General features: G+C 44.6%; 1 protein-coding gene across 1 annotated transcript in view; it reads left to right on the forward strand.

The window, feature by feature from the left end:
• MYO7B (myosin VIIB) overlaps positions 1 to 12473 on the forward strand; it is a 501657-nt gene that overhangs the window by 483820 nt on the left and 5364 nt on the right. The window contains exons 42-44 of the mRNA XM_063915865.1: positions 1890 to 1974; positions 5221 to 5327; positions 5412 to 5597. Of these exons, the coding sequence (XP_063771935.1) occupies positions 1890 to 1974; positions 5221 to 5327; positions 5412 to 5597 (378 nt within the window). The remainder of the gene's footprint in view (positions 1 to 1889; positions 1975 to 5220; positions 5328 to 5411; positions 5598 to 12473) is intronic.

The raw sequence follows: 12473 nt of genomic DNA on the forward strand, positions 1-12473 counted from the left end.
CTCTGAGGTACATTGGGTCACTTATACTTCTCAGTTTAGTATCGTAATATCACAGCGGTACATGCATTTGTCTGAGCAACTGATGAAGTATAATTACCTTGCAGGAATAGCTAAGTTAAGCATCACAGCCACTGACATTGTAATGGCATGTCTAACTCTGCAATACACACCAGTAGAAATCCTCTTACATGTGGTAAACACACGCAAAAAATAAAACAAGCATTGTAAGCTTGCGACTGGGGCCTTCCTACCTCTGACTGTTTGTTATTACCCTGTTTTGTCTTATCATTGTGTCCAGTTGTAAAGCACAACGTAATTTGCTGCGCTATACAGGTTGAGTATCCCATATCCACATATTCCGAAATACGGAATATTCCGAAATACGGACTTTTTTGAGTGAGAATGAGATAGTGAAAACTTTGTTTTTTGATGGCTCAATGTACACAAACTTTGTTTAATACACAAAGTTATTAAAAATATTGTATTAAATGACCTTCAGGCTGTGTGTATAAGGTGTATATGGAACATAAATGAATTGTGTGAATGTACACACACATTGTTTAATGCACAAAATTATAAAAAAAATTGGCTAAAATGACCTTCAGGCTGTGTGTATAAGGTGTATATGTAACATAAATGCATTCTGTGCTTAGACTTAGGTCCCATCACCATGATATCTCATTATGGTATACAATTATTCCAAACTACGGAAAAATCCCATATCCAAAACACCTCTGGTCCCAAGCATTTTGGATAAGGGATACTCAACCTGTATAAGTAACTGTTAATAAATAAAATAAATAAACAAGTAGTTTTCTTAAAAGCGAGAGAAAATGCCAATGGGAATGGTTCCTAGTGTCTGACCCATAGGCGGATCCAGGGTGGGGGGGGGGGGGGGGGCATTTGGGCAAGTGCCCCCCCCCCCCCCCCCCTGTCGTTTCTGACTTCTTCTTTTTTTCAAAAGGAGAACAGCAGCAGCACTACTGCTATTTCCGTCAGTCAGATTTAATAAAAGAGCCGGCAGGCACTAGGACCCGCCGTGGCTCTAACAGCAAGTCCATGTGGTAACCAATGGGGAGGCTGGAGCTGTAGCTCCAGCCTCCCCCTGCTCACACCGCAACCTACCTCCCCAACTGCCGGCCGGCCAGAGTCCAGCCCAGGCGCAGGGTTCAAATGCCAGCATCGAGTAAGACTGTTACATATGATGGGACAGAAGGCTTCATTAGCCCTCACTGCACCGTACAGTATCCCAGCACTACCTCCTCCACTTCCTTTACCACCATGCTAGGTGCAGTCACACTCAGCCTCAGCTTTGAGAAGGCGACCCGTGTGATTGTGACAGGGCTGTCCTGCAGATTTCTTATGCTGCTTGTTGGAGATCCAGCTGGCTGCTTCTGTTAATCAAAGATAGGTAGTTCATTTCCTGCAGTCTGAGTCTCAGTGCAGTGCCCAAAACAAGGTATGCTGCACCTGCCACCACCAACTAAAACCTATAATAATTATATTGTGCTGGGGTGCCTTCCAGGATGCGCTCCTACAGCCAATCATTACCTGATGGCGTATTCTGTGAGGCCACGCCCCCTGTGATACCACACACCTTATCTGGGAGCATGTGTGCCTTAGGTGCATGAAAATATAACTATTACCGTTCCCCTATCATGGTGCCCCCCTTTCATTTTCTTCTGGATCCGCCCCTGGTCTGACCTGTAGTGCCATACATGCAGTAAAAATACTTGTAGAATGTAGTAAAGCCAGTGGGTATGGACCTTAATACAGAACAAGAAGAAACAAAGTAATTCACACTTATGTAATAGCTCTTTCTTCACATCCACAAAATACCTTTCATGTCTTCTAATGTATGACACCTGGGTGTTTATCTTCCGGTGCAGATTATCAGCCTAAATGAGCAAGACTATTTCTATGATTCACTGAGGGACCTAAATGACTACATACGGAAGAGCCGTCCCATTGCAGGTGAGTTAAGTGATAAAATACCATGCTTACCTGTCCCAGTGTTGTACAGATGTGTCCTCATACGTACATCGAGCCTCAATACACCATGCAGTGTGAGATGTTCGTATAAGTGAGCCGCCATGGTCTGCGCAACTATGCTAATATTGGGCATCTAGTTTTGCAGAAAATGCATCTTAGTCACGACGCAATGTGGTTAAGATGCACGAGGAGACTGTGCTGATTAATGTGATATATGATACTTCTGTATTGTCTGAGACTGAGTCTGTATACGGAGCAGAACAGAACTTGTTTTGGCAAAAAAGCTGCGGCTGCTACATTGTAGCACTTCATGTACAGATTCAGAGACTCATGCTGGCCATACATTAGGACGACCAGCATCTGATCTGATTCCTCATACGATTTCCCTTCAATTCCCCCAGGAGCCCCTAGCACACAATTTGGAGTTTTATGTGCATACAATGAAGCATACAATTTATCAATCGATTGTGTACCTCACAAAAAGCACGTGATCATCTGGAAGGAAATGCCACTCAAAAGGGATGCTGATCGTATACTATGCATAGTATGTGCATAAAACAAGGTACAATGGGGGTAATTCCAAGTTGATCGCAGCAGGAATTTTGTTAGCAGTTGGGCAAAACCATGGGCACTGCAGGGGAGGCAGATATAACATGTGCAGAGAGAGTTAGATTTGGGTGGGGTGTGTTCAAACTGCAATCTAATTTGCAGTGTAAAAATAAAGCAGCCAGTATTTACCCTGCACAGAAACAAAATAACCCACGCAAATCTAACTCTCTCTGCACATGTTGTATCTGCCTCCCCTGCAGTGCACATGGTTTTGCCCAACTGCTAACAAAATTCCTGCTGCGATCAACTTGGAATTACCCCCAATGGCAATACGATTACGACTTTTAATATGGGCTGCACATATTATATGGGGCCGCTCATCGCATCATAATCATACCCAAAACACGTACGATGTGCACACAATGCATCATAAGACGCGTCTAAATCGTACATTCGTACGCGATATCGGCCTAGTGTATGGCCAGCATCAGTCGCACACGTATATACAGGAGTCATATATCACATTAATCAGCACAGTCTGACCATGGGTGGTCATTCCGAGTTGTTCGCTCGCAAGCTGCTTTTAGCAGCTTTGCACACGCTAAGCCGCCGCCTACTGGGAGTGAATCTTAGCTTATCAAAATTGCGAACGAAAGATTCGCAATATTGCGAAAAGACTTCTCTGTGCAGTTTCTGAGTAGCTCGAGACTTACTCTTCCAGTGCGATCAGTTCAGTGCTTGTCGTTCCTGGTTTGACGTCACAAACACACCCAGCGTTCGCCCAGACACTCCTCCGTTTCTCCAGCCACTCCCGCGTTTTTCCCAGAAACGGTAGCATTTTTTCCCACACGCCCCTAAAGCGGCCTGTTTCCACCCAGAAACACCCACTTCCTGTCAATCACATTACGATCACCAGAACGAAGAAAAAACCTCGTAATGCCGTGAGTAAAATACCTAACTGCATAGCAAATTTACTTGGCGCAGTCGCAGTGCGAACATTGCGCATGCGCAGTTAGTGAAAAATCGCTGCGATGCAAAGAAAATTACCGAGCGAACAACTCGGAATGAGGGCCATGGTCTCCTGGTCACATTGCATTGTGAATAAGACACGTTTTCAGCAAAAACGACATCCGACACTAGAAGATTCAAGAGGGGCTGTTTGTAGTAACTGCAGCAAAGATGTTTGAGGACATATCTTTACATGTTCGAGAAACCTATAGGTAAAATAGCTTTTGTTATTGAAATTACAGAAACAATGCATCATAGGAGTTCTTAGGAACCCAATATTTGTGTTGCCAGTAAACATGTCTATGTATGCCGTTTGGACAGGAAATAGTGTGAGCACTCCCAATTATTTGAACCACTTAAATAGTTGCATGGGATGCAACCGCAGCCAGATGAGCTTTCTCTCTCTACGCGCTGTCTCCTGTGTCCTGTGTAGTGAAGGACGTACCCAAGTGTCTCCTTACAATGGAGACTGTACACTACTGGCAGGGTCCCACTGCTACATATGTCATACATCCTGCTGCCACCACTATGTATATATGCATATACTTTTGTACTATACCATTCAGCATTAACCCCATACGTTCCTGGCTGCACATGAAGATAGTGCACCCTGTACTTGCTGCACACTGTTTAACCTTGTATTCAAAGGCGTAGCTACCATAAGTGCAGGGAGTACAGCTGCTATGGAGCCAAGAGCCGGGAGGGGCCACCTTCCCTGTCAAAGTTGCATGTGCTATATACATATATCACCATTGGTGGTACATAGGAGCCCTTACAAACTTTTGCCTTGGGGCCTGCAATATATCTAGTTATGCCCCTGGACCTGCTCATTGTAATGTGGTATAACATGAACTGGAGGGCATTATAATGTTACATAATATGAACGGGGGCACTGTAATGGGGCACAGTATGAAGTGGAGGCACTATAGTGTGGCATAATATGAACTGGGAGGCGAGCACTGTAATGTGGCATAATATGAACTGGGGCACTGTATGTCATAATGTGAATTGGGGGTACTGTGTGCATAATGTGTACTGGCAGCCCTACAGTGTGACATAATGTGAACTAGGGTACTACTATGGTTCATTAAATAAACTAGGGCGCTACTGTGTGGCATAATATTTACATATATTTAATTATATGTGTCTCTCTGGAAACATTGGCTTAGTAGCCCCTTTCAGAATGTTGCATGGGGACAACAAACTTCTGGCTATGCCCCTGCTTGTCTTATACTGTACCTGTTTTGTACCAGTCACTTAAACAATCCCTGGTTGAGGTATATACTGTACCGTGTGGACTAACCTCTGTCGCACAGCACTAGCACCTATTAATATCATAGGATCTGCCAATGGGTTTTAGATGCAGGCTCAAGTGAAGAACTGATTTTCTGCTGTAGGTGCCGCCCCTTCAGTGATCTCTGACTGCCGACATCACATGCAGTTTTTGCACACAAGAATTCTGGAGCGCATGCAGCAGGACTGATAGTCAGTTCCCCCTGAGACCTGCTTTTAATACTTTTTTCAAAATATATTCATCTTAAGTAAATGTAAAAAGTTTGTCATTTAAAAAAAAATAAAAAATCATCAGTTATATAGTTTAATAAGTCCCATGGATTGCATTCATTTTACCATATATCCCCTCCTCAGAATAATGGTAACCTTGTATTGCAGGAACTTTTACCTTTGCCAATTTCCAGTTATATTTCATGCGGAAATTATGGGTAAATGCCCAGCCAGGGAAGGATATCAAGGCTGATTGTATATTTCATTATCACCAGGTGAGTAAAGGTAGGTTTGAACAACTACAGAGAATAGGAATAAAAAAAAAATGTTGTTTTCTGCTAACTTTATTTAATATTCAGGAGCTCCCAAAATACATGCGCGGATACCACCGCTGCTCTGTGGAGGATGCTGTGAACTTAGCTGGTCTGATATATAAAGTGCAGTACAACAATGACCGCTCTCAGCTTGCCAATATTAATAAAGTCCTGCGAGAATTCGTCCCGGAGGAACTACTGCGCCTCAGTTCTCAGGAAGACTGGAAAAAGGTGTGTGTCCTGTTCTGGGATATTTTAGAACATTTGCTCCTGCTACTTGCACTTTAGGTTCCCCAACCTTTTTCCTAGCACATTGGAATTTGTAGCCTTCATAAAAATGTAGCCATCTGTAAATGTGAAAAACTTGTTCTGCCACCTGTTGCTTCATAATATTGATTTAAATAGAATTCATTTCTGCGTTTGGTGTGTTCACACAACATCTATGACTAGTGGATTATCCCCAGCGAGGGAGATTTCACTGGGGTCCTTATACTGCTAGTATTTCCCTCTTTGTGAAGCTGATAACTGTATCACACCACAGACATCTCATTGCCATCGCTTCCCAATAGGAGCTTCCATTCTCTCTTTCCTTTTCTCTTTATTTCTTTTAAGCAGCTTTTCAGATTTTTTTTGTCCATGTATGTGTTTGTTACATGATCTTGCTGCGGGTTATTAGCAGGCTTTTGTTCATTGGCTAAATGCTGGGATACTGTATGTGCCTTTTTGCTGTCAGTGATGGAGACCGGAAGATATATTCAATTATACTACAGTGTCGGACTAGCTGTAGTGGAAAGTCAGGGTAAGAATAAACAGTGCTTCGATTGTGTTCAGTGGAGATGGCTCTCTGATCTACTATAAGGAACTTGGACACCATTTAATTTTTTCCCCCCAGAACAAATAAGGCTTTCTTTTGGTAGCAAGCTGGAAGAAACAGCTTTTTAATTTCTAGATTTAAATAAGGAGAATGAGCATGAATTTGAAAAAGACACGAAACACAAATTTATCAATTATTTATTTAGCACATACATATTCCGCAGTGCATTACATCAGTCCCTGACCCAGTGGAGCTTACAATCTGTATTCCTTACCACATGTACACACATACACACTGGGATTTATTTTTATGTTGGGAGTAGAGATGAGCGTGTTTGGTTCTCCGAGATCCGAACCCCCCCGAACTTCACCTATTTTACACGGTTCCGAGGCAGCCTCGGATCTTCCCGCCTTGCTCGGTTAACCCGAACGCGCCCGAACGTCATCATCCCACTGTCAGATTCTCGCGAGATTCGTATTCTATATAAAGAGCCGCGCGTCGCCTCCATTTTCACTCGTGCATTGGAGATTGAACGGAGAGGACGTGGCTACGTTCTCTGCCTGAAAAGCTCCATATCTGTGCTCAGTGTGCTGCAAATATCTGTGCTTAGTGTGCTGCAAATATCTGTGCTCAGTGTGCTGAAAATATTTATGTTCTCTGCCTGAAAACGCTCCATATCTGTGCTCAGTGTGCTACAAATATCTGTGCTCAGTGTGCTGCAAATATCTACGTTCTCTGCCTGAAAAGCTCCATATCTGTGCTCAGTGTGCTGCAAATATCTGTGCTCAGTGTGCTTCATTTTGGTGACCAACAGTATATAGTTGTACAGTACAGTAGGCCATTGCTGTATCTTGCAGCTCTGTGTCACTGCAAGTAGCCATTCCATATCTGTGCTGCATTATTGTGAGCAGTATATAGTAGGACAGTGCAGCATTTTGGTGACCAGCAGTATACATATATAGTACAGTTCAGTAGGCCATTGCTGTATCTTGCAGCTCTGTTTCACTTCTAGTATCCTGATCAGTGCTCAATATCTGCTGCATTGTTGTGACCAGTATGTATACTGTACTGTGCGACGTGTGTTATACACCTGGTGATTACTGACTATACATCCTGTAATCTGTACTGAGCGATGTGTGAGATACACCTGGGGATTATACACCCTATATACTGTACTGTGCGACGTGTGTTATACACCTGGTGATTATACATTCTGTAATCTGTACTGAGCAATGTGTGAGATACACCTGGGGATTATACACCCTGTATACTGTATTGCGCGATGTGTGAGATAAACCTGGGGATTATACACCCTATATTATTATTATTATTATTATTATTATTATCCTTTATTTATATGGCGCCACAAGGGTTCCGCAGCGCCCAATTACAGAGTACATAAATAATCAAACAGGAAAACAGCAACTTACAGTTGATGACAGTATAGGACAAGTTCATAAACATAGTTACAGCAGATGACACTGGAATAAGTATCAGGTGGCAGAAGACTGCTGGATGTGGTACAGTTGAAGATTATTAAAGTAAGACAAAGGATAAGCACATGAGGGAAGAGGGCCCTGCTCGTGAGAGTATACAATCTAAAGGGGAGGGGTAGACAGACAAGGATGACACAGATGGGGTACATAGAGAACGTGGAACAGAGGGTAGGATGAGATTTGGCTGGGTTTGGTGAAGAAGTGGACCCCCCAGAAGGCACAAGTCAATACTTAACATTGCAACATTTTACTGGGCTATGCAGGAGAAAATTAAAAATAGGGGAAAATAAAAAAAAAGAATCGATAACTTCTACCGCTTTCAAAAAGGTCAGTGGAAGCTGAAATAATGGACAACTACCTCATGGAAGCCAGATACAGTATACCAAACAGTACTTAGCAGAGTTAGGAATGAGTGCTTATGAAATACAGTAACATTTTGTCATATTTCAGAAACTGCATGGCTGGTCTCTTGCACTCTTTTGCTCTAATACACCACCTGCTTTAGGAATTATATGCAAAAATATTATGTCTCCATAATCCCAAAAATGTCAGTCTTATTGGAAAGTGGTTTGTTCCTTTGTAAGGGAAAGAGAACAAATGTTCTCAAACAACGGTTTCTCAATTTCTTTTTCCTCTGGGAAGGGATTGTGGATTCGCAGGAATATCTGAGCATTTCTGTAATCCGAAAGCAGTGACTTTCTACAAATGTTTACGAACAATTCCAGTGATTTTGTCATTTTCTTCCAGTGATTTGGACCAATAATACCATTGATTAGAACAAACAATTCCATTGATATTTAGGTGTTTGTGTCGCTTAGCTTAGCCGTCCAGCGACCACAGTGCACCTCTTTTTCTCTTTTCTTTGCATCATGTGCTGTTTGGGGCCTATTTTTGAAGTGCCATCCTGTCTGACACTGCAGTGCCACTCCTAGATGGGCCAGGTGTTTGTGCCGCCCTCTTGGGGTGCTTTGCTTAGTCATCCAGCGACCTCGGTGCAAATTTTAGGACTAAAAATAGTATTGTGAGGTGTTCAGAATAGACTGGAAATGAGTGGAAATTGTGGTAATTGAGGTTAATAATGCCATAGGATCAAAATGACCCCCAAATTCTATGATTTAAGCTATTTTTGAGGGTTTTTTTTTAAAAAAAAACACCCGAATCCAAAACACACCCAAATCCATCAAAAAATCTTTAGGGAGGTTTTGCCAAAACGCGTCCGAATCCAAAACACGGCCGCGGAACCGAATCCAAAACCAAAACCCAAAACCCAAAAAATTTCCGGTGCACATCTCTAGTTGGGAGCCAGTTAACCTAAGAGTATATTTTTGGGGGATTATGGGAGGAAACCCAAACAAGCACCGGGGGAGTATACATACCTCCCAACTTTTTGTATCCAGAGCAGGGACTCTTGTGCGGCGCGCGCGACCCTGAAAGGGGTGTGTCCTCATCAGGGAGGTGTATGGCCTCAGAGTGGGCGTGGCCTCATCAACTGACCCATTTTCTATAATTTTAGGGGCGTGCCCAGTGCTCCCCGAGCAGCTGGGCAGCCCCCTGCACACCTCCCAGCACTGAATAGAAGCCGTGCGCATCCGCCCTGCATCTTTTCGGTGATCACCGGCTACTTTGCGGAGTAGAGCAGCGGTTGATCACAGGATCTTCCAGCTGCCCCCCTGTCCATGGGACACTGCTGCCCGCGGGAGGGACAGCGGGACAGTGTCTGATTAGTGGTCACATAGTAGTTCACACCGCACGGCGACCCGGGTTGAAGCCGTATTCAATAGAAGATTTTCAAAAGCACTGTCAATAGCAGGCAGTAAGGGGTAGTCAGCCTCTATACAAAAAATTGCAAATATAAGTAGATAAATTACTGGCGCTATGTTAGAAAACCAAATTAAAAATATACGGGTATACACCAATTGGGATTGGTATAAAAATAATCACAATTTATTATACAGTAGATGTTAAAAATTAATTAAACACATAAAAATATATGCATATAGAAAGAAAGAAAGAAAGAAAGAAAGAAAGAAAGAAAGAAAGAAAAGTGCACTTCAGAGAATCAGAAAAGTATATTAAAAACAGTTTGTTCACTGACAATTTACCCAAAGAGATCCCGAACACAATTGGTAGTGGCAATTGAAACTCCAGATGTAGTAATAGGCAGCTGGTTGTTACCCTTTCCACAGAACGATTTAAGACACAGTCTATGTGCAGGTTTGCAAATCTTTATGGCTTTGATACGTGGCTTGTATGGGTCTTTCAATGAATGCTGCAATCAGTGGCGGAACTAGCGAGCGGTGGGCCCAGGTGTGACAAAATGCTTTGGGCCCCCCATCCCATCCAAGTCCACCCCCTCACCCCTGGAGAGGATCTGGTGAGGGGGACCTGCTCAGGGCCAGAGAAATGGATACCTAGCAACAGTGCCTTAACTAGACATTTTAGCACTGTGTGCAAGAAACGGCATCGGAGCATGCAAAACAGGGGCAGTGTGCGACGTAGGCGCGCGCAAAAATACATAGTGGCGTGGCTTCGTGGGGAAGGGGTGTGGCCACAAGATAATACCAATTCATAAAACGGTGCACAGTAGTCTCCATTATTCAAATTACGGCGCACAGTAACACCACTACACCAGATAGAGACCCTTTTACACCTTACGGTGGACAGATTCCTCTTTTTACACATTACACTAGACAGTGTCCCCTTTTTACACATTACGGCAGACAGCGTGCCCTTTTTACACATAGCGGCAGACAGCATGCACTTTTTACACATAACGGCAGACAGCGTCCCCTTTTTACACAACGGCAGACAGCGTGCCCTTGTTACACATAGCGGCAGACAGCGTACACTTTTTACACATAACGGCAGACAGCGTGCCCTTGTTAAACATAGCGGCAGACAGCGTCCCCTTGTTACACATTACAGCAGACAGTGTGCCCTTGTTACACATTACGGCAGACAGCATCCCCCTTTTTACACATTACGGCAGGCAGATTCCCCCTTTTTATACATTGCGGCAGACAGCGTCCCCTTTTTACACATAACGGCAGACAGCATGCCCTTGTTACACATAGCGGCAGACAGCGTACACTTTTTACACATAACGGCAGACAGCGTGCCCTTGTTGAACATAGCGGCAGACAGCGTACACTTTTTACACATAACGGCAGACAGCGTCCCCTTTTTACACATTACGGCAGACAGTGTGCCCTTGTTACACATTACGGCAGACAGATTCCCCCATTTTACACATCACGTCAGGCAGATTCCCCCTCTTTACACATTGCGTCAGGCAGATTCCCCCTTTTTACACATTACGTCAGGCAGATTCCCCCTTTTTACACATTGCGGCAGGCAGATTCCCCCTTTTTTCACATTGCGGCAAGCAGATTCCCCCTTTTTACACATTGCGGCAGGCAGTCCCCCATTTTTACACATTGTGGCAGGCAGTCCCCCATTTTTACACATTGCGGCAGGCAGTCCCCCTTTTTGTACATAGAAAGAAAGAAAGAAAGAAAGAAAGAAAGAAAGAAAGAAAGAAAGAAAGAAAGAAAGAAGAATTATACTTACCCTCTCCGCTGGCTCAGGCTCCTCGGTGCAGCTTCTGGTCACGATTCCCGGGCAGGAGAGAAGGAGGGAGGTGGAGGCGGGAGCCGCAGCAGCGCTGTGTTATTGGTGGAGGCGCTGCTGCTGCTGCCCCTCTGCTTCACTATAGGATGTTCTCAGAAGACAGCCTATAGTGAAGCAGAGGGACAGCAGCAGCAGCGCCTCAACCAGTAGTAAAGCGCTGCTGCGGCTCCCTCCTCCACCTCCCTCCTCCTCCTTCTCCCCCATACCGCTGCTCCTCTCCTCTCTGTCCGGGCTGCTGTGTGCTGCGGGCAGCGGTTGCCCGCAGCACACAGCGGCATGTAATGAGTCAGTTTGACTCATTACATACTTTGGGCCCCTGGACAGTGGCGGGCCCCAGTGCAACGCACTGGTTGCACTGGCGGTAGTTCCGCCTCTGGGCCTGCAATAGTAGGCTGGAGAAATGGAGTCCACTTTTAGTATGCTTGGCAAAAGTCCATATCTGGATCCTCACTTGGTTGTCATTAGTTTTATTTAGATTTTCAACATTTACACCCGAAATTACAATATTATAAGAAAGAGACATAGCAAACCAGTATAGCAGAATGAACATCATAACAATTAGAAAAAGTGATGTCGGAACCAAAAGGCGCCATTCGGGCCCCAACACCACCAAATCAGAAATACAACACGTAGCATTGCGATACATATAAACACAGAATATACCCAAATCTCAACACCAGCATTTCAATGTCGTCACAATTAGTTTTAAGAAAAAGGTGTGCCATCCCAACAGCTCCAAAATATGGACTAGATAAACACCACCCCCTAAATCTCCCCACCCTGTAGAACCAACCCCCCAACTTATGGCCTACCTGGATCCCCATATAAACCTCCCACCTACTCTACTAAAACTTAGGGGCAATCACTTGGTTGTCATTAGTAGGTGTCGGGTGTTCTTCACTTTGCCGGTGGTCGGGCTCCCGGCGACCAGAATACCGGTGCCGGAATCCCGGCCGCCGGCATACCGCCAGTTCTTCTCCCTCTTGGGGGTCCACAACCCCCCTGGAGGGAGAATACATAGCGTGGCACGCGTAGTGCCCCACTGTGCCCGCAGCGTGGCGAGCACAGCGAGCCCGCATGGGGCTCATTTGCGATCACCCAGCTGTCGGTATGCCGGCGCCGGTATGCTGGTCACTGGGACCCCGACCGCCGGCATAACATACTACA

Source organism: Pseudophryne corroboree, chromosome 4 (assembly GCF_028390025.1).
Source record: "Pseudophryne corroboree isolate aPseCor3 chromosome 4, aPseCor3.hap2, whole genome shotgun sequence".
Taxonomy (NCBI): Eukaryota; Metazoa; Chordata; class Amphibia; order Anura; family Myobatrachidae; genus Pseudophryne; species Pseudophryne corroboree.